This window comes from Accipiter gentilis, chromosome 27 (assembly GCF_929443795.1).
Source record: "Accipiter gentilis chromosome 27, bAccGen1.1, whole genome shotgun sequence".
Taxonomy (NCBI): domain Eukaryota; kingdom Metazoa; phylum Chordata; class Aves; order Accipitriformes; family Accipitridae; genus Astur; species Astur gentilis.
The window spans coordinates 21535604-21563522 of NC_064906.1; the positions used below are offsets into that span (position 1 = coordinate 21535604).

Here is a 27919-nt window from a genome sequence, read left to right on the forward strand (position 1 = left end):
TAAGACTTTAGTAGTAGTTAAGCTACTCATTCACACAGATTTTCATGTTCAGCGTGCAGGCATTCAAATCCATGTGCCAGACACTGAAAATTCAAATCCCAAGACAGGATATTTGCTTCTAAATCCTATCACCTCTTTGAGGAATAAGTATTGCTTCCTACTGTATATTACATTGAGCTTTTCTATTTATACATTCTCCAGCCCCTCAATAAAATTAGAAGGGCCACTGCTCTAACATGCTGTCTGCCAGAAGCATCTCAGCTGTATTCACTGCTATCATTACGTGCATATACTTTACATTATTTGATAGCATGTAAAAACATTTTCAGGTTCTGTCCAGGTATAAAATATTAAATGAGGCATCATTGCAAACAGGTCAGAGAGAACCTTCTATTTTTGTCGTTTGACAAACCAAATATACTGACAGGATCAAAAAGGTATGCAAGAAATGTAACTTACTGGATGGGCTTAAACTCCACCAAAGAAGCTGGATCTTACATTCTCTATCTAAAACTACACATGCAAGAGGATTTTGTATGGTTATTTACTATGATCAATCCCATATAGATCTTTAGGATCTTTGTTTAAAAAAAATATCCAATTCCAGTATCTGCTTGCTCTGTTTCTGGGCATAGTTTTAGATTTTATATTCTCCAAGAAATGGACTTTACCTTCATCATAAGACCGGTGTCTCAGAGAAGCACAACAGCTCCTCACCTCCCCTGTTTTCTTTTAAAGGGGAGGTTGGGAGAAAGGCTGTCAACAAATTATTAGCCTTTTTGGACTGTCTCAGTGAAACTGGCTAAATTAAATGCCTCTGGCTTCAAGTCCTCTTGCTTGGAAGAGTGAAATCAAAGACAGGCGGCTCATTCTTGTCAGATGAGTTGGTCCCAGTGGTCAAGTAAGGCCCTTAAGCTGTGCCTGGGAAGGGCAGGAGATATGCAATGCAGAAGATTCTGCAGCCCTACCAAGAACGCTGATATTGTCTTTATTAAGAATACATCCACAAGAATACTGCGATATAGGACTCCAAGCAAAAGGGAAAGGTGATGCAGTCATACTGTCTTCAAGACGGTGAACTGAAATTTTCCGGGGCTTTCAAATGTTTTGCTACATGCCTGAGTTTTACTTTGGCTTTTTGTTTGAGCTAAACAAAAGGAGACAGCGGCCAAATATTTATCAAATATAGATTAAACCCAGATCCAATATCATATATATGGTATGTGTGTGTGCCTCCCCAATGCAAAAGATACCACAAATGGTACTATTGTTCCTTTTGCACTCCTTTTTCTGCATACCTGACAGGACAGCGTTAATCCCCAAATGGACACGTTCATTACCTGAATAAAGGCTGCTTGAGATATTCATGGTTTGCAGGTAGTTATGACAGCGTTCTTTATGTTCTTCCAAAGAGCTGCGCTGCTTATAGCTGCGACCGCAGTATCCACACTTATGGGGTTTGCCAACTGGAGAAAACACAATTAATTGAGAGATTCAGATGATGTATTCAACAGCATATTAATAATGGTAAGAACAACAGGAAAAAAGCCTACCCCAAAAATGAACCCATGCTATGGTGAACTGAAGAAAGATTTTGTCAATTTAAGAAAAAAAACAACCTAATGGAAAACTAGTTGTATATCTTTACATCAACAGGCCAATTCAGTGGGTGCTGCAAGCTGATTTCAGATGATTCACATCAGATAAGGATTGCGACATTAAATCTTCAAAAACAGCATCTACACAAGTTAGAAACTGAGACATCTTCAAAGGTCTGAGGGGAGCTGCTTTAATGCCACAGAGACTGCCAATGGGGGAACTGGTGGTGTAGGCAGAGACACCTGCCCACGACTGGATGTCAGTTCTGATCTAACCAGAACCAGCTCAATGCTTTTAGGACAATGTTAGATTTCACATGTTTTCTGCTTCTGGAAATTCAAAAGAAATGGCAAGACAAATTTTTTTCTGTATTACACCAATCCAGATGTAGGTAGTTCCAGGAATTTCCCAGTAACAATACGGTTTCATGGACTTCTGGCCCTGAATTTTCTGTCTTAGCATGACAAGACTGTCACCTTCTATGTGATTTCACAATTTTAGATGGTTACACAGCTTCACTTTTAAATTTTATTTACAAATTCTTGGGTGAAAATTAGACTCAGACACCCAACTTGTTTTATAACATGTTGATGTCAATTTGCCAATTGCAGGAGCTAATCACAATCTATGGTTTATGCATTGTCTCTTTAGCTACGGAATCCTCAGAGTTTGCCAGAAGTGTCTAGGTGTAATTCCATGTATATATGAAAAATTATATTTAAAATCGTGCACCCATGAAAATCAGTAACAGCAAGGGAGAGGGAGGAAAAATAGTATTTTAAGGATGTGCTTTCCTGAAATGGGCCAGGACCAAACAGAAGTGAAAATTATTTTGGAGATGTGGGACCAACACTAGGGATTTTATTTAATGCATGTGCTAGAGAAGAATTTCCTTAAGTTTTGTGCAACACAAAAATGTCACTTTGGGAGCTTCCCTTCTGCTACCCAGAACTTGGTCCCAAAGCCAACTTTCCCAAGTAAAGTTACCAGTGTCAGTTCCAGCAATGTATTGTGGAAGTCTCCTATCCAAATAACAATTTGCATTTCCAGCTTAGCTTGAGAAATTAGATGGGACAACACTCTGCTTTTAAAGGCACTTTAAAGGTGCTAAATTGGTTTTGCTTCGCAGAATGTATGTGACTATGGCTTCTGTCAAACAATGAGAGGTTCATGGTAATGGAAAAGTGCAGCTATTCAAAAATATTTATTCAGATCTCCATATTACTGTTGAGACAAAAAACTGAAAAACTTTAGCAGAGTCCTCTTTTTTGGAAGATTATCTTTCTCCCACCCTCTCCCTCCTCCCGCCCCTTTCTCTTTCAAAGTACTTGTAATAACAAGGTGCAACAAATAACTGCTGCTGAATGCTTTAGGTGGTATTCACTCCTTCAGTTGAGAATGACTACCAGACTGGAGGTTTTTGAGACTTTGTCACTTAAAACCTACTGTATTTAGACCTTCTATTATCTCTATATACATATAAATGCCATCCAAACCCTAAAACATTCATCAGCTTTAATTCATGTTCGTAGTTCCATGAAATGGATTACTCACATGAGGCTTGTAAGATGAAACCCTAATACAGAAACTTTTAATCAGCCAAGAAGTATGGGAAGAAACAGCTCTTCTGGTGAAGGATCATGAGCGTGAGATGTGTGTAGTCATTTCTTTGCTGCTAAAACACCGCCGCCAGCTCACAGCTTGGGTAACCCCAACACGGGGCTACTCTCTTCCCCGGGGCGAGAAGACATCTCAGGCTTGGTGGCCACGAATGCCCCCATCTCCTCGAGAGGTGCGGTGACGGGCGCCCATGGACGGTCCCCCACCTTCACTTACCCGAGTGGGTCCTTAGGTGTCCTGTGAGGGCATCCCTGCGGCGGCAGGCGTAGTTACACAGGTGACACTTGAAGGGCTTTTCACCTGAGTGCAACTTTATGTGGCGCAGAAGGTTCCCCTTCTGCGTAAAGGAGGCTCCGCACTGATTGCACTGGAAAGGGCGTTCTCCTACGGGGAGAAGGAGAAAATAGGTGAGAACAAAAAAAATCTTACGCAGTAACAAGAGAAAGATTTCAGTGAGAAAGTTGTTTTCTCACTGCTGCTGTGTGACTTCCACCGGCTGCAGGTTTGATATAACATGAGGCTTTCAGACTAAACCTGCCAGTTTCTTAATGCTTCACTGGCTGGGTCAATTTGATCTGAAAATCTAATTTTTTTTTTCTAAATCAGAATGGCACATCACAATGCAAATTCAAACTCATTTAAATAAAGTGACTGCAACATTTTGTGTTGAAGAGCCACTCTTCCTGATCAGCAGTTTTGGAATAAACCAATATCCAATTTTGCATGTTGTGGCATTTGGTGGGGTTTTTAATGTGGCTTTTTTCAAAGGGTCTTTAAAATATGCCACTGAAGCAGCAAAATAAAAAGGAAACTCATTAAAAATGCATTTCAGGATCACAAGTTCATTTCAGCGTTACATTCTTATATTTAAATGAAAGGCACTTCATTATAACAGTTATAATAACTTCTTTTCATTTACATTTTCCCTGTATTTTCCCTTTCAATTTCTTCTCCATTACCTGTCTGTCCCTAAGCAGCCAAATCAGGAAAGAGACAGAGAAAGAGAGAGAAAAAGAGCGAGTAAAATCACACAAGTTAAGACAGTGCATAGGAAGCCCTGTACTTCCATGCCAGAGTCCCAGCCCTTCTCTAGGTAAGGTACGAACAGTGAGCTGCACAAATGGGCTCTGCTGGTCTACACTTTTGATGGACACGGGGAAAAAACTTGAAGAGACACAGCCTTGATTTGTCTAAACTGGTGCCTGTTATCAAAAAGCAAATCGACTAGTTTTGCAAAAATTAATATGGCTGTTGTTTGCTTTTTAGTGCTGTTTAAAATCAATATGCTCATTTATTTGCTTACCTATTTTTTTTTAAATTAAGATAGATGAAGCCTTTTCTTAAGTCAGTGGGAAATAAAATATGTTTCCACTTGTACCAGATAGGAGTAAAGGAAAATTTATACATGAGAGCACTCCAACAGCAGGCACTGCTCCTGCATGCCTGTTTCTCTGTAGCCCTCGACTTAAGTCAAACCAGCCTTTGAAACTCATTTGCTGAATTCTGTTTCTCTTAGGCATAAATGTAATCTGCTTTAGTAATTATAATACAACACCAGTATTAGAAACAGCCCAGAGATGACCTGTTCTTAGTTTTGATTTTCTTTATATAACAATAATATTGATTTTCTAATTTCAGTGCTGAAGTTAAAATATAGAAAAAAAAAATACAAGTTAATTTCTTTCTTTTCTCTCTCTCACTTAACCAACACGTATTATTTTGCACATCTACGACCAACTTGAATGTCCATACATGTGCACATATGTGCAGCACGATCATTTTTGACTTTGGGATAATGCAGTAGAACAGCTGAAAATCAGTTAAGACAGCAGTACATTCCCAACCCCAAAATCTGCAAACTCTACCATCAGGGCTGGCAGTTTTAGTATTTAGCAAGCAGTAAAATGAATCTACTTTTTGGCAAGGTATTTTCATTGGTCAAACAGCTTCAAGCAGGTCAGCATAGTCTCTGTGAAGCCAGACCAGCTCACTGTCCGTCAAGTAGCTGTATTCATCTAAACTATATCCGCAACTGGTTCAACTGGGGTGGCCCACAAAAATGCCAGCATTAGCCTTCCAGGATTTTGCAGTGTACTTCATAAGCTATGCACAGTAGTTGTTAGGGGAAAAAGAAAATGGGTAAGAGTCTGTCTGCTTTCCTTCTTAATCTTAGGGGCAGTTACTCAGGGTGGAAGGTATTTTTCAGAAATGGACTGAAACAGTAATGAAGAAGTCAGTTTGTCATGGGGGACACAAATTCAGAGGAAATGGTTGATTCTTACTAAACAGCTTTTCTGTCATTCTTTTCTGTTATTTTTACTCAGAGGAGCGTAAGAGGAGAAAAACAAGGATTGTAAAAGTACTCTAGGAATGAAATGTAAAGCAAAGTAAGAATGAAATGTATCTCCAGCCTACAGCTCTCACAATTACAGGGTGAAATCTTGCACTGGGTGGAGAAGACAGACAGATGGAGCGTTTCAAACGAGACTGCTGCATACCAACTATTTCTACAAAACTTACAGTGGGAGCAAACGTAAAGGGAACCTGCACTCATGTTGCTGTACAAGGGAAACGACACCACCACCGAAAGACCCTGAAACTATGCGTAGCTTGACCGGCCCTTGGTCATCCATGCTACAACTACCAGGGCGGGGAATGCCTGCCTTGTGGGCCCAGCAAAGCTCCCAGCCCTGCTAGGATGGAGAGTTGCTGATGGAAGGTTACTGGGTGTGGTGCTATCCCCCCAAAAATGGGAACGGGACAGGACAGAAAGAAGAAGTACCCAATGCATCTTTTGTTTAAACAGTCAGCTTTGTGTGTTATTTTCTCGCCAGTTCTGAACAGCACATGTCTGTCCGGGGCAGATATCACCACATGGTGTGTAGCTATGGGCAAATTATGGGCCCAGGAGCAAAAACTGCAATGGGACCCTGAACTGAATCAACCACCATTGCAAGCCTTAGTGGGAGCACAGGCCCTGGACTACTTATTCAGTGAAGAATATTTATCATCTTAATTGAAATCTTTCTCATTTCTTAAACAACATAATGACAAAATCACCCAGTACTCAGGGATGCACATAGCTCTCTTTCTTCTCTTTTTTTTTAATGCTCATTCTTCAATGGCAGTAGTTTTCTAAATAAATTGGAGACATTCAGACCCAACTAACAAGAAATAAGTGAACTAACCGGTGACTTAAGTTAAAGGATTGTACATATAAGGAGGGAACATATACAACTATGCACACACTCATATATATGCACATAAATATATGCACACACATGCGCACAAATACGTGCACACTGAGCAAGCAAAGCCTGAATCTGTACCCGGAGGTCCCAGCACCAGGGAGCGGGCAGGGGTGTGTCCCTCCTGTTTCCTACCTAAACACCAAGCAAGACAGCAACAAGCTGGAGAAAATCAACATACTGAAAGCCTTGGGGAAGGAGAGTGAGGAGAGGTGGGTGTCTGTGAGTGGGATTCGCTCCGCAGACAGGAGCAACAGGTAAGGCGCTAGGAAGCAGTCAGTGCTGTACGGCTGCTTGCAGACAGGAGGGGGCAGAAATATCAGGTGCTGCTCTGCATATCTGCACTTGGCAGGTGTATTCATTAAAAGTAATTATGCCTTTTATCAGGTCAGGCAGTCATTTTATTTTGGCACTTCAGTGTGCTAGAGTTTTGTTCACTTATCAAATATTTATTTAAGGAAACCTCACTGCATATGCAGGTTTTACATGAATTAGCAGCAAAGTAATTCATTTGCGAGGCTTATTCCTTCACTGGGCATGTATTGAAATGGGCTTCAGCGTAGTCAGTTAAATGTCTGTAATAGTATATCCCATTTCTACTTTAATTTTCACAGCACAACTGAAAGGAAAAGCAGTCACCACTGTTTCCCCATGACGTCCCTTTCATTTCAACTACCAGCCCCAAGCTTCCACTCCCTTGCCAGCCCCCAAAAACCTGCCTGAGCTCACCCGAAAAGGCTGCTCGGGAGAGGAGCTGAGGGCAAGGCAGGAGGGAAAGCAAAGGCTTTCTTTCCATGAAAGGACTCAGGGGCACAACTTCACACCCTTTAGTTTTATTAAGTGTAAAAGAAGGGGGTCCTGCTGAGCGAAGTGCAGCTCCTGGGGCGCTCCCACTGCAGTTTTAACTACATTGCCTGATGAAAAAGAGGGTCCCGTTGGTGAAGGGCAGAGAACTCTCGCAGCGCCTGCCCTCACAGGGTAGCGCCCTTGGCAGGCACTGGCGTCCCTCTGCCAGGCAGACAGTTCAGGCAGATGGAGGTCTGTCCCAGGGAAACCGGAGAGGTGGCCCGCAGGGACGCTGCCCCCGGGAACAGGCAGCCCAGCTTGCCCTCCAGAGACTCAGCCTGCCGGGTGCCAACCAACACGCTAGAAAGAAAGGCAGCTCTGCCCACCACCTGCCCAAAATCAGGTGTGTCCCCACACGGGCCATCCAGCCCTGGTGCAAACAGTGCCTCTGACCCCCAGGGACCCGAAACAGCTCCTCCGAAGCAGCAACTTTTAATAAAACAGCAGCCTCCTTAAACAAGCACAAAGACTTCTACCTCTAAATGCATTTTAAGTTGCAACATTTTATTTGAACTACTGCAGCATCCTCTTCAAGCCCAGGGGTCTGTTTAAAAGGCCTCATGTCCAAGTCATTTCTATATACATTTTATCAACTTTTAAAGGATCACAATAACGCTCAATTAAAAAAAAAAAAAAAAAAAAGAAACAACGGACCAACAAGCACTTTATTATATCTAGGAAGTAGGCTGCAGCCTCTCTTCTGAGCACTAGTTGTGGCTTTTCCAATAATCATCTACTCTTCCTTGACAGAGGGATTTATCGCATTGAATTGAACGGTACATTGAAGTAGGCATTGTGACAGCATTGCTAACTATCACTAGCACCGCTTCTGAACGTGGCTAACCCACGTTACGCTAACAGATCTCACCCTTCCAGAGCCTGAACAGCTGCACTTACAATGACAGGTATTAGCACTGGGAGGGATGGACAACACTCAGGGTCTTTTCATGGATCCTCCCCATTAAACTCTGAAAACACTTTGCTAATCTCACTCCTTAGTAATTGTGGGGAAATCATTTAAGCATGATGGGGGGGATGCAGAGGAAGAAAGTATGTGTTCACTAGCATGACTATTTCAGTGGAATCTAATCATCGGACAGGTCATTCTTACCTTAAAAGTACTTTAAAATTCCCTCTCATTTGAATATTCATGCAAAAATGCCAAATACTTTATTATCTGTTTTCAAAGTAACTTATGTAGCACAACAGTACAGTTCATTTCTTCTCCTTTGACTATGGATGACCTTAACAGTTTAGATTGGAGGCCTAATTTTTAGACAGCTTATATCAGGTATGATGAAACTCACCCTGGCCTTTACTTCTTCATTTGTTTCAGCCTCTTCATTTTTTGCACTCTTTGAGACTATTCAGAATTAGAAAATCGAGGCAAGAAGATTCACAGCACTGTATAATGAAAAGCCATTCTTATGGAGCACAACATCTTTACATGTCTCTTTTAGTGTCCCAGTGGAAACCCTTTAGTCCAGATCTGACCAGTCACAATAGTTGTTATTACTTCATGAAACATTTGACATAAAACTAACACCTTTTTACTAAGACTGCCAGTACAGCTCCCTTAACATTTATTTTGCTAATCACTTTCATAATCACTGATCCATAGTGAGCTTTGTTGCATTGTTGGAAACATTAGAACTGGGTCCATTTCAGAGTTAGCCACAAGTGGGTTTTTCTTCAGCAATTCTTAGAAATTTCTTAGAAATTAAACAAGACTTCTTTACTTTTTTTTTTTTAATTGAATTTTTCATGTATCTTCAAACCAAACAAACTGCACAATTTCTACCCCAATAGATGGACTTCCATCAGGAAGAAATCTCAATTCCTGTGCCGTCCGAAATGGCGTAACAAAGTAACCGAGTTCCAAATGCCCACCGATGCGGCATTATCTTACAAGAGGGAACATGTGCATGACATAGAAAATAAGTCATAATTCCTAATATGTGGCCAATTCTTGTCAACTAAAGGAAAAACTATGGCAGGCCTTACCAGTGTGGCTTCGTTTGTGAACCATGAGCACATTGGGACCGATGCAAATTATCCCACAGATATCACATTTTAGCTTTCCGTTAGGAAGTCGAATGCCTCCAACTCCTGACATAGCCTTGCTGCCTGGGCCATTGTGTGAGCCATTCATTTTCTCTCCCGAGGTATCAAGCATTCGTAAATCCTCCGCACATTCTTCCCCATTCATTTCACAGGCACGCCCATTCTCTTCATCACTCTGAGTCTCTATTTTAATATTACCGGCTGAAAAAAACAATACAGGATGCCACTCAGTTTTGTTACAGAATAAATATGGTGGCAAAGAAACAAACACATCAAAGGAGATAATGTCTAAACAGCATGTACAATATACCTAAATAACAAAAGCTACAAACACGACTACATTTCTATGGGCAATGCGATGAGTTTGTAACACATAGAGCAATGAGAAGTGAATATCAGTAAGACAAATACAAGGCATCCAGGAGATGGGAACCCAAACAACATTACAAGTCTGTTCCTAGGTCACTCTGAGATTTTTGCATTTGTAACATTCATTTTGACAATTCAGGCTAATTGGAATGAAACTTAAAATTAATCCACTTCACATGGATTTGTTCAAAACAATTGTGAAAGTAACTCATCAAAGACAATGGATGAAAATGAGCTGAAAATGCAACATTCTCCACTTGGCAGGAAGATTTCAAGGGTTGTACTGAATCCAGATATTTGGTTTGCAGTTCTATGGGGTAAGCAAGGACAATGCAAAAGCAAAGAGTACAAACACTGATAAAGAAACCAGGGTGGGGAAGGATAGAAGGAAGAATTGAACAGCAGGAACTAGCATTACAGGAAATAATAAGAATGAAAATTGTGTTTTTAGGACAGCAGGATTAGGATTGCTGAGTAAGAGGAGAGGATCTCTACAGCCATGAGCTACTATCAAAAAACAGTAAGCCAACAAAGGTGAGTGGGAGAACTGCTTTCACTTTATTGGGTAAGTCCTTTGTGTTATAATCCCATAGGCAACAATCACTTGCAGCTAAAAAAAGAATTCAGGTATAAATCTGGCATAGCCTCACTACATGTGATAACATGTAGGTTGGTAAATTTGATCCGATATGAACGCAGCAAACCTAAACATTACGGAAAAGGGCCAATATTCAGATCAGTTAATGCCGGTATTCATTCCTCTTCTCTCCACAGGACTGTATGGTGTTTTGTGTAGAATAAATCATCTTTACAGTTATTTCCCTCTTTTCTAATCTGATGATTTTGTTGAAAAAAATAGTTCTTCATTAAGCTGGAAAAGACCATTTCATTGCCCCAAATCTTACTTTCCTTTCAGTGAAAAACCTCTTCTTTCACCCCACCCCACTCCCAAAAAGAGAAGCATTTACTTTAGTGGCTAGCTGAGTACAGGAGGGGTCTGTTTCACCCAGTAAAGACCAGGTCTTTTCCTTTTGTGGAATGGTAGTTTCACAGTAGCCTTATTCACAAGTGGTGGTGTAGCAATGACATAATTAAGCTATGGGCAATAATTACCTCAAGAGATGAAAGACCTTGACATTCATTTGAAATTGAAAGGTTTGACAAACTCTTCCCTGCTACACCCTGCAACCTCCCAGGTGTCCCAGGAGGATTGCATGGATGCAACTGACAAGAGTATCTGACTCAAAATCCTACTGGGAATCATGTTGAGCATAAAGGTGTTCACACTTCTGAACACCGCTTAATTGGACACCTTTTATAAAGTCTACCAGTCTAGGCATTTTGAGGATTTTTCAAATAGTGCATTTTTAATTGAAATCATATGCAAGACAGAATGAGTGTACATCATAAATAGCAGTTTTTCCTTTAAAATGCATGCCCTAAAAAGACTACTTTAGAGATATGGGAAAAAAAATAATCAATGACCAAACAGTGATTTACAAAGATGGTATGGCTGGCTAAACAGAAGTGATCTACGCTATTCTGCAAACTTAGTGTACTGCAACCTCATACTGCTGTTTTCACCACGGCATAAAGAAGCGGTGGAACTATGTGGCTTGAGCATATGACAGATTTTCCATAATTCACACACCAATTTTTTTTTTTCTTAATTATAAGAATAATAATCTGAATGTAAATCTATTTACACAAAACAATTACAGTCTCCTCGCCTGCCAGGAATTTGGAGAAGGTGGCTTTTGAAGTAGGCTTTATGTTAAGTTAAAACAAAATACATGTGAATGAAGCAAAAACATCAGACTACTTAAGCACTTTGTTAGTGTACGCAGACAAATGTACATTACTGAGAAGTGAAATGACACAAACAAAAATCATAAAAGTAGGAACTAGATGGAAATGCTCTGTAGTGAGCTGAGTTTGCAGTATACTTACGGGAAAAAGATTTGGGAATTATTGCATGAAAGTCCCTAAAGCCTTCTGCCCCATATGCAGCTGCAATAAAGAAGGCAAACAGGATGCTGGTTTGTGGTACTGCTAGCAGTAAATGTAAAAGAAGATGCCATTATTGCTATAAGAGAAATACCTAGGAGAAAGACAGAACTATCATCACAGAAGCAACACAAGCAGTTTAGGATGAAGCAGGAACAGCAGCAGGACAGTTGGCAGGGGAATCCTGACCTGCCCAGAACAATTCCCATTTGTAAAAATGCCCTTTTCTTCCAAAGCATCCAACAAGTTTTACCATGTTTTCTAAATGCATAACCTCTCTTGGGTATTCCCCTTGCTCGCAGGTTAACTCTTACTGAAGTCAAGAGGAACTTCTGCTAAAGTGTCTCAAAAGGGTCAACAGGAGCAGAGCACCTAACACAGCCTTCTCCCGCCCCCAGGGAAACTACAGGCTCCTACAGTGCAAGCTTCCTCTCAGGATTTATTTTTTGTCAGCGTGCCCTCTTTGTTCTTTATACGTCCTTATTTCTAGTCACTGCAGTTATAAAAAGTGAAATGGCATTGTTTTCTTCTCACACCTGTGGGACTTATGCAATGGAAGAAGAGGGAGTTTAATTTTATATATATATATATATATATATTATTGTGTATTTTGGCATATTTTTTGTTTGTATTTCTAAGGCTTGTCCTCACAATGTATCTACACAAAAGTAGATGCACACACACACTACACCCTGCATATTATGAGTAGCCACGTGCAAATCAACATGCCGTGGGGCACACCGAAACAAGTAATGATGCAGTTCGTTACTTGATATAAACACTGATAGGGATATTGATCCAGTCAATTTTCACGAAAGCTCTCCGCAGCTAAGCCCCTCGACCGCCATAGCTGTGCTGCTCAGTGAATGTCCCCCTGCAGACGAGGCCGAGCATCCAGGCCAGCCCTTACAAGCATGTCCGCCCAGCAGCACAGCTCATGGAAGGGGCTCGGTTTAGGTGCGGAGCTCACGTTGCCGGTGAGAGCTGATGGATGGTGAGGCCGCCTGCCTCGCCCTGGGTCCTCATGGAGATTTTATAGGTGTAATGAACAAAGAAAATCTCTTCATATTCAAACTAGGCACTTTTTGCAAACCTGTTTTCCAAATGAAAATCAGTGAAAAAAGTCCCACTGATGTAGGATACGCAACAGGAGAGAGAAATCTCTCCAGTAGAAATACTACAGATTTTTATTAAATCTGAATGAGAAATGGGAAGGCAGGCTATGCAATTTTTTTTCTGGAGACTTAGACTGAAAATAAAAATCAACAGCATTTTCATGAGAGAGGTTCCTGTCCCTCCCTTGCTATAGTGGGGAAAATCACTCTTGGAGCACTGATGATGCGACAAACACCTGGGAATCAAACTTTTCAGATGCACTAATCAAGAATATAGTCAGCATTTGTATAGGTTTCTCAAACAGTTACTCGATATAACCTTTGTAGAAATAATTTCTGTGCACATCCGTGTCTACCTACACATACATGCAGACATTAATTAGCTCTACAATAATTCATGGTAACAATTTCTCATTGGCTCTTCTAACACCATTAAGGCATCACTCATTAATTAATTTACTTCAGTTTGGTTGGAGATGACCTTAAAAGACTCTGTATTTTACTCTCTTTGAACACATTATTGCAATTCAGAGGAGCTTAATCCAACCCCTTTTTTTTGTGCAAGGAGTGTGGAGCACATCAGTGTCACTGAAGTGACAGCTCTCCCCTGCTCCCTTTTTACCTACCCAAAGTGTGGAAAAGTTACCCAAAAGCAGGGCACTGGGTGGGTCTCTCGTGCTTTCTGATGTTTACCGAGAGCTTCACTCAGGATTTTCTGAGAGCATTTGAAATTTATGTTACAAAAACTGTTCTGTATTCTATGGTTAAAGGTAGCTTATGCAAGTCTTTGGGAAAAAAAAATAAAGAATTGACATCTCAAAGGGGAAAGAGCTGCATCAAAAGCAGCATGACCAGCAGGTCAAGGGACGTGATCCTCCCTCTCTACTCTGCTCTTGTGAGACCCCACCTGCAGTACCATGTTGAACTCTGGGGCTCCCAACATAAGAAGAACGTGGACCTGTTGGAGCGAGTCCAGAGAAGGGCCATGATGATGATCAGAGGGCTGGAGCACCTCTCCTATGATGACAGGCTGAGAGAGTTGGGATTCTTCAGCCTGGAGAAGAGAAGGCTCCGCGGAGACCTTACAGCAGCCTTCCATACCTAAAGGGGCCTACGGGAAAGCTGGAGAGGGACTTTTTACAAGAGCATGCAGTGGTAGGACAAGGGGTAACATTTTTAAACTGAAAAAGGGTAGATTTAGATTGGATATTAGTAAAAAATTCTTCCCTGTGAGGGTGGTGAGGCACTGGCACAGGTTGCCCAGAGAGGCTGTGGATGCTCCATCCCTGGCAGTGTTCAAGGCCAGGTTGGATGGGGCTTTGAGCAACCTGGTCTGGTGGAAGGTGTCCCTGCCCATGGCAGGGGGGGTGGCACTAGATGATCTTTAAGGTCCCTTCCAACCCAAACATTCTATGATTCTGTGATATGATTCTATGTGATTTATCACTGAAGAGCAGCGTAGCTGGCTCAGCACAAGACTCAGACTGGGACAGTCGGGAAGGCAGGACAGAGGGCGAGGTGACAGAGTCACACTTCCCTGGAAATAGTTGAGCAATGTGGAGAGGGAAAGGAGGCATTTTGTAATGAGTTAAAGAGTCAGTAGTGGGGAGAAAGGAGAAACCAAACGGACCTCCTGGGAAACAGGACATGCAGGGTGGCTTTTAAAGGACAGAGAAATAGGCAGCTGGAAAAAAAGGCATGTGAAGAATTGGTAATTTGTTTTCAATCCACTGCCAATTTACCTTCTCTTATAGCTATGGGACTCCTTCCCAGGTGTAAAATCCTTTCAGTTTTATAAGACTTTGGCACCAGCACGGGTTTAAGTACCTGAGCCAAAAATCCATTTGGAGGGGGTCATTCACCTCTCAGGTCATCTTCTTCTCCAATGGGATTTTTAAGGGAGAAAAAAGCATAAGACCTGGCTATCAAAAGAGTTTAGAGAATAACAGAGAAAGATAAATCACACTGAAGGTTCTGGGGCATTTTGACAATAGAATTCCCTAACTCCCTTTGCTTTTTAGTGGGATTTGAGCATCTTTAGAACTTTTATCCCAGTAGATACTTAACTGTATCTTGTGGCATATACTTGCCTTTAAGAAGTTATCCTTTAGCCTTTCTTTGAAAATAACCATGATAATCTGAGTTTTGGTCCATGCAATGTCTTGCTCATACTTTGTAGCCAATAGCAAAGAAAAGACCTCTCTTCAAGTTCCTTCAAAAAGTTTGGGTGCATGTAATTTTTTGTTTGAATGGCTCATTTGTTATTCCAAGACAAATCAAAAGCATTTTGCTGATATTAGCTGATGTTTAAATGGTAGCTTTAAAGTCCAACAAGAGTTTTTCATGAAGGCACCATAACTATTCAAGCAGTAGACAGATGAAGCTGCAACAATACCTGGCTGATTTGAACAGTGGATTAGCACTGTTATGGTGAGGAGGAGAAAACCTTTAACACCATCCTTTCTAACAAATTATAGAAAATGTTGCTTAAAAGGCAGAATAAGATGAAAAAAGTTTATCAGGCCAAAATAAATCACCTCAGCGTGCCAACATGTCAATAAAAGCAGCCAGGATCTCTTCCTATTTACAAAGGTGCAAAACCCAGAAAAGAGAATATTGCCAGCAATTCCACCTGTTATTTCTGATGTAAAACACAACAGCTATTCCATATTGTTGCAGTGTACCGAATTCTAGCACTTGGCTATGACCTGAAATCCAAACTTTCCCTCTTTTCTTTTTACATCATGGTCATTTACTGTGGCATCAGCTCTGTTCTCACCACATAAGAGCACTGTGGGTGCAGGATGCCATTCTCAGAAATGTAAGGCAGTGTCCTGGTTTCAGCTGGGATAGAGTTAATTGTCTTCCTAGTAGCTGGTATAATGCTATGGTTTTGACTTAGGTATGAGAAGAATGTTGATAACACACTGATGTGTTCAGTTGTTGCTAAGTAGTGTTCAGTCTAAAGTCAAGGATTTTTCAGCTTCTCATGCCCAGCCAGCAAGAAGGTACAAGGAGGGGCACAAGGTACAATGGTACAAGGGGCACAAGGAGTTGAGAGGGGACACAGCCAGGGCAGCTGACCCAAACTGGCCAACAGGGCATTCCATTCCATGTGATGTCATGTCCAGTATATAAACTGGGGGGAGTGGGGTTGGGGGCATCACCACTCGGGGACTAACTGGGCATCGGTCGGTGGGTGGTGAGCAATTGCATTGTGCATCACTTGTATATTCCAATCCTTTTATTATTATTGTCATTTTATTAGTGTTATCATTATCATTATTAGTTTCTTCTTTTCTGTTCTATTAAACTGTTCTTATGGCAACCCACGAGTTTTACTTCTTTTCCCAAATCTCTCCCCCATCCCACTGGGGCGGGGCGGGGGGGTGTGAGTGAGCGGCTGCGTGGTGCTTAGTTGCTGGCTGGGGCTAAACCACAACAAGCACACAAGCAAGTTGTATGTTCATGGAATATTTAAGGAGTCAGTATTCCCTGGCTAGGTTTGACAACAACAAAGACCAATTCTTTAACTTAAATTATGTTTCCATTAATAGTATCTTTCCCTTATGAGCTTCCGAAGTGACATGAAGCATCATGTAGGTGTAAAAAAGGCCAACAAAAGGTCTGGGCAGAGCAACCATAATCAGTTATGCAATGGCCTCAGCCCTTCTTCACCAAAATTCAGAAGACACAACACACCATAGGTGGGACTGATTCAAACTAACTAGTTATTTAGCTATAGAAAAAGCGGATATATGCAAGTGCTCTTAAAAATGAATGTTCTGCCCTCTCCTTTCTACATATAGCACTGCATTGCCCAGTGAATCAAGCATTTGTGGTGTCTGCATGTGTAAAATGCTGAAAGTTAGAGACAGCTCAGAATTGCCTAAAAAGTTAGAGCCTAAAATGCAACTTAATTGCTATGGACAGAAGGAAACACAGCAATAAATAACAAGGGCTGTACGCAGCCCATGTTGCACAAGCTGTTATGTAGGGCTTCTGTAAAACAGGACCCAGAATTCACTGTGTCACAGGACAGAGAGACCACTAGTACAGCAGGAGGTGAATGACCGAGGCCAGTGAGGCAGCCCAGCAACGCGACGCTGGCACCTTATCGTTTTGCTCAAGAGAGCTGAAGTCTTTACCACAGGCTGCAACATGGTGAAGAGGGGGCAACAGATAAAAATGAAGGCTTCTTAATGAGAGGCTCTCAGCTGGCTTTTTAAAGGGAAACAAAAATAACAGAAAGCAGAGTAGCAGCAGGAACCGCTGGGGCACACCTGCAGGTAGAGTAGACTGGTGCCGACGGATAAGGAGATCCTCCCTGCAGGGTCCGTGCTGCCCCTCCTTTGACTCCAAGCGCCAATCAGCCCTTGGCAGCCAATTTCTTCCCTGCTCTAATTTTGGCTTTCAATCAAATGTACATTATTCCAGAAACACAGGCATCCCCAGATAAGCTATCTCCCACGGGACAACCGGTGTGAGGAGCTCCACCCATGTCATCGCCCACGACTGCCATTCCTCCCACTGCTGGGTGCCCCGCTGCTGCCTGCGGCGCGGTGCCCGGTGAGCCAGCGCCGGCGCCTGCCAACGTGCACGGCTCGGCTTCAGCGGCAAGGAGCAGGGAGCTGTGCTCACTGCATCACAAAACACGTCAACATGGTTTTCCGGGGGCTGCGATGAGATCAAATCATAGGGAATGCAAACAAGTGAACAAAACAACCAACAAAGCATATCCTCCCTAGGTACAAAAGGTGGCTTTTGCTCCATGGTGCAGACTCCCAGTAACCTCCCATTAGTTACCTATGGGAATGCTCTAATGCACCATTAAAGACGGACAGGTTAAAGACAGATTCAAGTAATGGCCCTGAAATCTACTCACACACCTGAAGCTAGGTGCTTTTTATGCAGCCTGCTGAATTTGTGTCTCAGCAGGAAACAATCTGTAACCAAGCCAAGGGCCTGATCTAGTTCATATTTGTTGTCTTCATTGTGCTACTCACTGGTACATTTTGTACTGGATTCAAGTTGTTTTTTCAAAGGACTGTTAACTACCTGGCTGCTTGATGTCTATCACCCGAATTACCAGTAAAACTAAGTTTTAAAGGTGAGAGAAAGAGCATTATCAAGAAAAGCCATGCTAAACCTATTTCTCAAGTTCCACATGTATGTGTAACCCATGCTTCCTCTATACGAAGTGCTCTGCGTCTTTTACTGGCTGCATGATAGCAGAGCTAAGGGAACTGCTGCAGGCTTGCCCGTAACAGACTTTATTGACACTTTTCTGGTTTGAGAAGTAAGCTGGGAAGATTTTCAAACTGGAGGGAAAGGTTTGCTGACAAACGATGGCAAGAACAGAGCTTCTCATCCGCAAAGCCTTTGCCTCTTCTGCTTCCATCAGATTTTTTTAAATGTGGGCATTAAAGGATGAGGAAGTAGCAAAAGGGCATTTAGCAAGAAATTTTTTAAAAGCAAAGTAACCTCAAGTAACAATACACAGCAGTGAGGTAAAAACACTATCATATATGAAAACATTCCTGGCTCACACAGGTATATCACTTAAGGTGATCAGTTATGTACAAATGATGTGAACTGCAGTTAGAGGGGGAATGCCTGACCGAGACAAACCCTTGTGAAATCGGAACACATACAGAGGGTATTGGTCAGAGCTGAAGACAGCAGTCGTTATCCCGCAGAAGAAAGCTACCGCTTGGGAGCAACGAAGTGTCCTCAGGTCTGTGGTAGGAAGGGGAGGACACAGCTCCTAGGCTTGCCAGGGAGCCTGCATGGTGCGTGGTGGGGCACAGGGACAGGCAGGGAAACAAACAGTTTTGTATATTCCTTCAGAGCACCTAAATTTACCTTGCCCTGAATGCAAAGTTAGTCCTTGCAAATCTTCCCCTTTTCATGCCCCAGCTCAGTGAGCTGCTTACATGTCTTTAATTTTGTCCCTGGAGTGGCACAGAGCTACCCTGGCTCAGGATCAGACCCTCGCAAGTCCGCCCATGTGAACATTTAACGTGCTCTGCCTTTGCTGTCAGTGAGACAGACGCAGGGACTTTTACCAGGGACTGTTTAGCTACCATGATGATGTCTTGAGTGCTATTTTATGCAAGCGTCCATAGTTCCCCTGCTGTCAAAGGGTCAGTAGATCTAAAATTAGATCAAGCAGCTGTGTTCAGGTTTGGGGAGGTGCCTATGGGTGCTGTGCCAAGGCTGTGTACTGTCAGTCTCCTCTTTCGAGAAGAGATCGGAGGATGAAATGGAGAGGAACATAGCCATTTCAGCACTTCAGGGGGAATACTTTATGACAATCTTAGTAATCTTGCCTACTTGGAAAACAAATTGCAGAGCAGACTCCTCTGTGTCCCCCTCACTGGACAGGGGGGAAAGAAACCCAGGGATACTGAAAGGTTTTTTTAGACTAAAGCAGATCAAATGTAGTCATTGCTTTATGAGTGATAAAGTAGATGATCTCTCTCAGTACTCTGCAAAGAAGCAATCCTGCAGTAGCCTGCTTTAGATCTGTTAATTCTGAGTGCTCAGTTATTTTTCTAGAAGCATCCATCCGAGGCTATTGGAGTTTTTTCTTATTGGATTGTAGAAATATTGCCAGAAGGTTTTGCAATGTAAACTGCAGTTTACCTGACTACAGTGTGCTCAACAGTCCAGTGAAAGGAAGTACTAATCTACATCTTCTGGGGAAGAGGTATAAACTGTTCTACACAAATCCTAAAGAAATCTCTGAATATGGACATAACAGATAGCTCCCGAGGAGAAAAATGTCAGGACAAAATTAATTCTTTCCCACCATGTATTGCAGCCAATGCTTTGCTACAGGGATCTGGAGTCCCTCTCAGGCAATCAGTCCTCTGTGCTGAAATGGCAAGAAATCCCTAATGATGCTGGGACACTCTTAAATACTCAGAGATCTGAATCATTCTGGAAGTCTGCAAACTCAGTTCAGGCCACATTTTTAAAAGACTTCTTGTATTCCCTCACTTCCTTGGCCATTTTTCATGCCTGCCATTTCCTTGCTTTTACCTCAGGAGAAACAAGCCCTCTTTCCCTTCCCTGGAGAGAATCCAACCTTAACCATATTAGCACTATGAGAAGTCATCCCTGATGTTGGATGCCTCTTTTTGTGACACATCCAACAATTGCAGAGTTGTATACTGTTTTGTTGGGTCTTGGAACACAATGCTAAGAGAAAAACCTAAATTTAGCTAGCTTTCTGCAACAGCTGACTCAAAAAGAAGGAGAGATTATTTAAAAAATCCCAGCTTCTAAGAAGGATGTGGGGAAAAATATGACAGAAGTTCAGGCTAAACAATTTTCTATGTGTGAAAGGTATTACATCAGGAACAGCATCCTAGCTGAACTTCCTAGCTCTGCTTTGCAAGCACACTTCAGCTGTGATTTGAAACTACTGAATTTAGGAGTCGCTATTCCTGTCCTGAAGGGTATCTCCAAAACCAGAAAGGAACCATGCCACAGAAGGGGACTCCAAGCTGAGGTTTAGTTGGGTTTCTGGGGCAGGTATCATCATGCCTCCAGAGGAGAAAGGCCAATATGGCAATCCACTCAGGTGCAGCTTCCTCAAACTCTGAACAAACCTTCAGCGATGCTTAAGGCTGGTGAATGTAAAAGGGTGTTTTAAAATTATTTTACCACTCTCTTGAATGAGTAATCCAACTCACTGGAAACACAGTTAAGATCTGGCTTCAAACAGTCTTCAAACAGTCACAATCACCATGCTGAGTATCACTATCTTACATCAAAATGCAACCGTTTTCTTAACATGGATAGATCAACAAAGCATCCAAGCCAACATGTTGCTGGCAGAGCTTCCAGGCAAAAGGCTATCAAAATAATAATTGTTGAATTAAATGTTTTCCAACAGCACCACTCTAGACTGTATTGTCATAAGTAGTCCAAAACTGACTATTATGAACAGGAGAAAACTACATAACTCAGACCACAGAAATTCTTCCATCAAGGCCTTCATTTCTGGCTGACATGTAGAACAGAATAATCTAATATGGTTTAACTAGCATTCAAACACTGCTTGAATTTTTCTAAACAATTCCACTCATTTCAATATACCTCCCAATTATTTTAACATTTGTCCATCAACAAAAGATTTTTAAAAAAGCAACTGAGGTTTTGGGGATCTCCAACTTCAGACACTAATGAAACTAGATTATCAGCAAACAGATCAGCCTGGAAAACACTGATCACTGAGAAATCAGACCACTGTCTCAAGCTCCGTATCTGAATTCTGGGTATCCAGTCACCTCTGAAAATCAGGACCACCCTCTGTTTAGCATGCATGTGCAGGCAGGCATTTGTTAGCTCCTCGCAAACTCTGTTTGCCATTACCTGTAAGTTGCTCAGTGGAGAAGTAGATAACAAAAAGGACATGTATTGGCATATTCTGATTTCAGAGCTCAGAGCTGGTTCAGGTATTGCTTCCCAATCTGCAGCAAAGGGAGACTATCTAACCCTTGTTCCGCTGCAGCACCCCACAGACTGCAAATGCAAGCAACTGTGTGGTAGTGAAGAGCAATTTTGAAGTATCTAAATGATTTGGGACCTTAAGTCTCCTTGACTTTTAGTGGTATTCAGATTTTTAAGACAACCCGATCTTCTCATGGGGGGTGGAAAAACAGCAAACCCACACTGAGAATGCTGTTGAACTTGAGTCCAATCGCAGCCATAGCTGAGAAACATCACAGCTTCCCCCTTGTCCGGCTTAACAGGAAACCTCTATCTACTGTTCCTCTAACTCCTTCCACAAACACACAGAGCAGTCTGGACATATTACCCGTTTCCTCCCAACCCACAGTTGTTTATCTCCTTAGCATCTGTCATGGCCTAGAAGTTTGGAGCAAGTCCTACACTAGTAGCTATGATGTAAATATAAATCAACCAATTTGAAAGGCTTCTAGAAGACCCCAGACAAAAAAAAAGAAGAGAAGAGAAGAGAAGAGAAGAGAAGAGAAGAGAAGAGAAGAGAAGAGAAGAGAAGAGAAGGGAAGGGAAGGGAAGGGAAGGGAAGGGAAGGGAAGGGAAGGGAAGGGAAGGGAAGGGAAGGGAAGGGAAGGGAAGGGAAGGGAAGGGAAGGGAAGGGAAGGGAAGGGGAAAAGAAAAGGAAAGAAAAGAAAAGGAAAGAAACGAAAAGAAAAGAAAATATAAAAGAAAAGAGAAAAGAAAAGAAAAGAAAAGAAAAGAAAAGAAAAGAAAAGAAAAGAAAAGAAAAGAAAAGAAAAGAAAAGAAAAGAAAAGAAAAGAAAAAGGAGAAAAGGAGCACCTCCAATTAATGGGTGCCCTAGGAAGTAGCTGGAGCAAAGTCTGTGGGAGCGAGTTTTCCCAGCTACCTGATATCACAAGAAAGCTACAGCACCGCCTCATTTTCATCCATGGAAAGCCATTATCCCAAGTTCCGGAGCTGGAAACCTTGTGACTTTCTGTCATTTCTCTCCCCTATTTATAAATCTCTCCCTTCTTTCCCTCAGCCCCCCACTCCTGCCTCTCCACCCTGACCTGCTTCTGAGCACTCCCGGAGGTGAAACCAAAGAGCTGCAGTTGTGACACTGCAGTTTGTGTGTCATATTGTAACTGGGTTTCCACATCCTCCTCACTCTGTTGTAAAAGCACTTGAAGAGGAAGAAGGGCAAATAATGAAATATAGGAAAGCAGGAAAAGAGGAAGCAGCCAAGAGACAGCAGCCCAACTGAAATGCTAAGAATTATGGAGAAGTGACAGAAAGGGAAGCACAGACCAGGAATTATACTTGGTGGCTTAGCAGAAAAAAAAAAAAATTAAAACAAACAAAAAATACATAGGCTTAGCCTTTTCTGCCTCTGCAGCAACGTTCTGGATTACTATTCCTCTCTGACTTTCACCCACTTGACCTGTATTCCCCTTCCCACCTACTTTAAGACAGTTGCCAAACTGTGCTGCTCTGTGTGCAGCTGCACTTCACCAAACCTGAACCACCCACCACCCCCCTCCTTACCTTCATATCAAGAGGTAGGGACTCCTCAAATCACTCTCAGAAAGAAAAGAGGGAAATCAAACATGAAGAAAACGCCTCAAAATGCCTAACGTCAGGGGGAGAAAGCTTAATTAGGCTATGGTCTTATTTGCTGAAGGCAGCCACAGAGGACAGAGTGATGGAAGTGTACAGAAGGAAATTGGCTAAAGCAGAGTAGGGATTGCCTAACTGGGCAATCCTGCCCGGCTGCCAGCGGATGGAGCAGACAGCTTAGGAAGTCCTTCCACTGAGATCATGCACTGTTCTGTCCCGCTTGTTCAGAACGAAACTGGGCCAGAGCAGAAAGTGTTTGAAATTCACATGAAGCATTTTCTCTTCTCCATTTGGAGGCAAAGAAGATACAAAGCAGAACATGAACCTCTTTAAGAACAGAGCGGGACCCAGCTTTTTTACACTCTCCCATTTCTCAGGGACTTTTCAGCAAGAATTTGTCTGATAAAGGGCTGAGTAGAAAGTAAAAACTTGAGAAATGGCCCTCTGTAAATATCACAACACTAATAGTTATGCATCCCTTTTGAGTCAAGCTCCAGTCTTTATCTTATCCGGTGGCTAACTGAATTTTGTAGTTTCTCAGGAAGATAGTGGTGAAATCCCACATGTAAATGAAGACAGGAGTGTTACACAAAGGTGTACTGTGGTATAAGTGTTTGTTCATCACCGCATGAAAGCTACCCTGTTGGAAAAGCTCATTCAAAACCATTTGTGGCTATTCCCCCACAAAGGAGGCTGTCAGGAGGTGATAAGAAGTGGGTATTACTGAGGCTTCACTTTCTTTGAAACACTCTTGCACAGAGAATATCAACAGGCTCAGCTATTTTCCTTACCGTTTACCTGTGAATTAGGAAATATCTTCTGGACCACTCAATCAATGTTTAGTTCTTCAGCTAAAGTTAATGTATTTTGGGAAGTGTGGGACAGAGGAGAGATGACTTGACCTGCATAGGAAGGAGTTATAAGTTTCCTCACATGAACGGCAACAGTCCCTTAGATGTTATGACTGTTGGAGACCTGCGCTGCGCGTCCCATCCTGCAGCTCTGACTGCTCTTCCACTTCCCTACAGATAGAGCACCAATATCCCTAGTACACAGTGGCACAGTTTATACACTGCACTATTTTTCTAGGGATGGCAGGGTGGCCAAGCTGTGTAATACCCATGTACACGTATGTGACAGGGACTATGACCATTGTGAAGGTTTTGCCTAGCTTGTCACGTCATACCTTCTCATTACAGAAAAGGGCTGGTGTATATTTTGGGTTTGAGTGACATGATCTGCCTTCTTCTGACTTTACTAGTTCTGGTCTGGTTTTAACTTCAGCAGAGCCCCTCTTGATTTAATTCAGCGTTTCCAAAGACAAAAAACAGTCATGCAGCTGTTCAAGAAACAATGCTATGTCAAGACAAATGAGTATTTTAAGAGAGAACTTAGCTATGGAGGTTCTCCACAGCAAATGGACGTAGTTTTTCTATTTGATTTTGGATGAGAAATGTCAAACAAAAGAAGCAGAAATGTGATCATTTTCCTGTCAAGCCAGTCATAATGTTACTTACTGTTAAACTAGGACAGCTGGAAACAGATAAGCATTGACCTCTACTGCAATCCTAGCCATAAGGAAAGGCATGAGTAGTTTGCTTGGTTAAGGAGCAATACCACAAGGGGATTTTCATGCTGATGTAAACTTGGAAAAAAGAGAACATTAAATAGCAATAGAAATGGGCAATAATTGGTCCAGGACTATTCTCAGTTTCTCACCAATTATAAATAGTACTTATCTTTTACTAATTCTTTTCCTCACAAACAGTAGCCTTCTGCTTCAGCTTCTAGAGAATTCAAAAACAAACAAAATTTTATGGCCTCAAAGAGGGACAGGGCACTTGATACAGACTGAGGAAATCTAGGTTTAATTCCTAGCTCAGCCACAGGCTTCCTGTGTGGCCATGGGAAAGGCACTTAATCCATCATGTGCCCTTACTTCCCTATCTGCACATTTTTCAATTCTTTTTTAATGGGGATAAGACTTTTTTTTTTTTTTTTTTTTTTTTTTAAATGGGGAAACTCAAAAGCCATGCAGCTGTCAAGAGTGATTCCTACAGCTGGGTACATGCCTTTCAAGTGTCCTAACACAGGAGGCTGAAATCTGGCCATGCACTGGTCACCCTCTTGGCATGTGTCCCACAGAAGGTGACTAGGGACCATGGGGCAGGCAGCAGTTGTAGCTTGAGAGGCTACAACTTCGGTATTTGTAAAAATGCTACCCATTTTCTGTGATGTGTCCTACAGAACTGTACCTAGGTAGCATTATTGTCCAGCCTAATAAACCTCAGTTATACCCCAAAAATACTGGATATCAAGTGCTTGGAACTCAGCCAGCTCTCCCTTATCTGGGATTGTTCAAGGCCAAAAAGTAGGCTTTTTGTTCCTCAGACTAATGATGCAGAAGCAGGAAAGGAATGATATTTTTCCTCAGCTGGCCTTTTCCCATCCTACCACTCTGTTCCAAGAGAGATGTAAAAATCCCAAAGGCAACTACCTCAAGAAAAAAAAGCATAAGCTGTTTAAAATATCCAAACCAGTTTTTAATTTCCTGCCACACTGCAGCCAGCACAGCAGAAGTTATCAGTGGTCTGAGAAAGGAAACAAGAGAGGGGCTCAGCCTGTACGTTTTTTGTATGAAATGACTAAATACTGAAAACTGTGTCATCTCCAGTTCAGCTTCGTAGCACTTCTCATACATGTTCAGTTATGAGGTGTGAAATCTCACTCCAAAAACAAATTGCTATTTTTTTTTTTTTTGTAATGTAGAAGATCTTCAGAAACATCTCAGCAAAAACAAAAGCCTGGACAAGAATATGTATTTGACCCCCTGAAATTTGGGCTTATATCCCAACTCTATCCTCAGCTGCCCACCTTCCCAGGACCAGCCCCACTCCCTGCTCTGTCACGCCAGCACCAGGCTGTAATTCCACTCATTGCACTGGCATGACCCGGGACTCCTGCCTGTACAAGTCAGGCACAGAGCTGGAAATCATCCCTCCCCTTTTTCCAAAAGTCCAAGCAATACAGCGAATTGCTTCTCTGTACTAAGATCTAGACTAATTAGAAGTCAGGAAATTAATTATTTCCTGACTCCCAAAATGATCTAATCTTTCGCTGCCAATATTTATTTTATTCCCTCATGTACCATCACCAAATCCTTCATTTATTTATGTTTACCTGGTTTATATTTTTCAATCTCACTTTTCAAGCTAGAGACACATTGTTTAAAACAAAGCTGAGTCCTTTGAACTAAATCAATTCCACTGCACCCTGGAAGAACACACAAGACTATTTTGCTGCAGCTATTAGAAACACAAACTTGCTCCCTGGTCTCCAGAATAATATATATGGTTTAGATTCCACAGCACAATTGATTACGTCTCATTGTGCCCTACCTCACACTTACCTCACCTAGGACTTGTAAGGCTTAATTAATCAATCATGTATATATAGCCTTGATTAGATTGTAGGCTCTTTGGGGCGTGCTGTTGGTGTTTGTGCAGTGCCTAGAGCAACAGAGCTCAGTTTCTTTTCCAGGAACCCTGTGCCACAACACAAATTCATAGATAAAAAGAACAAAACAATTGGAGAGAAATGGCAGTAGAAACACCCAAAGCTTAATTCAATCCCCTTTCCAGTCCTACATAAAGAGTAAGAGCTAATATGGACAGAGGACATGCAATTATATGCAACTAGAACAAGACCTGTGCTGTGAAAACTGGCGCCAGGCATTCAGAGAGTGATCAAAACTTGGCCTCCCATGAGGGTTGATGATCTGTTCAGACTATCACCAATGGCATTTCCTGCCCTCTCAGCATTTATGGAATATTTGAAAGTGTCTAGCAGGCAAAGTTTCTGTCAAACTTCCTCTCTGCTCCTAGTCGCATGTCCTAGACAGTGTTAAGTGCCTTTTACTGGGAGGAATCCTTTTGTTGCTTTTTAAAGCATCTGCCCAGTTTTTGTTTAAAGCATTTTTCAAATATTGCAAAGGAACAGACATTGCATTGCATTTTTACCAAACATGCAGGATTCTAAGCGTAGAAACACCCAAATGTGTGTCCTAATGTTATTACGCATTAGGAAACCTTCTTCTTTCCCATGAACTACCAAGTTGCAATTCCTTGTTGCTACCAAGCCAGAGAGAGTGCATCAGTACTAGTCAATCCAGGATTCATAATGCACCTAAATTTCACTCCAACATCCAGACACTGTGGCTGGACTAAGAGTGAGGCAAATGGAAAGCGTGACAAATCTTCCCCATTAGAGTGCAAAGCAGCTCTACAGAAGTTGCTATTTCTTATTAGCTAAGGTAAACTTTGATATCTGTGCCATAGCCATCCTGTACTGTGGAGTATAGTGTGACATCAAGAAAGGAAATGAAATCGTGCTAGCTCCACCACCTAGGAATACATACATCCAGAAATACAATTATTTGGGCTATTGGGTTATACAGGCTGAACCAGGTCATGGCCAGGCAAGTTTGTCAGAGGCTGCAGCAAGCGTGCAGATTTGGTCTTCAGAAAATTAACCTTTACCCAGTAAACTGGTCAGCAACAACAGACAAAAATATGGGACTGGCAAATGATGCTTTGTTCATTTGGAGGAGAGCATCTCAAGGAAAGTTGCTTCTGCCTTGTCCAACACAAAAAGACAAATCATGCTGGCTGAATATTTCTGAGTACATAAGGCACTCAAATCCCAGTGATCCCAGTATTCTACTGGCAGGCCTTTGGACTCTAGGAAACTGTTAGACATAGATGCAATTGTCACTTGCATCACAGCAGTGCCAAGAGCTCTCCTTGCCACTGGGACAAATGAAGCATACCTCATCCACAGCTTCAAATTCCTTCAAAGGCACCATGGAGTCTAAGTGAAGCTGATGCGAGCCACAGGCTCACGCCTTCGGGGTAACCTGCTTTTCAAGTGTTCGTAGAAGAGAACGTTAAAAGTTT

At 42.1% G+C, this 27919-nt stretch overlaps 1 protein-coding gene across 18 annotated transcripts in view; it reads right to left on the reverse strand.

Annotated features, from left to right (window-relative positions):
• IKZF1 (IKAROS family zinc finger 1) overlaps positions 1-27919 on the reverse strand; it is a 78670-nt gene that overhangs the window by 16688 nt on the left and 34063 nt on the right. For 11 of the 18 annotated variants that reach the window (XM_049830148.1, XM_049830151.1, XM_049830145.1 and 8 more), the window contains 4 exons: positions 11697-11756; positions 9318-9578; positions 3436-3603; positions 1341-1466 (listed from right to left, as the gene is read on the reverse strand). In XM_049830148.1, coding sequence (XP_049686105.1) covers positions 1341-1466; positions 3436-3603; positions 9318-9578; positions 11697-11756 — 615 coding nt within the window. The other 7 variants (XM_049830154.1, XM_049830153.1, XM_049830156.1 and 4 more) reach the window with 3 other exon arrangements.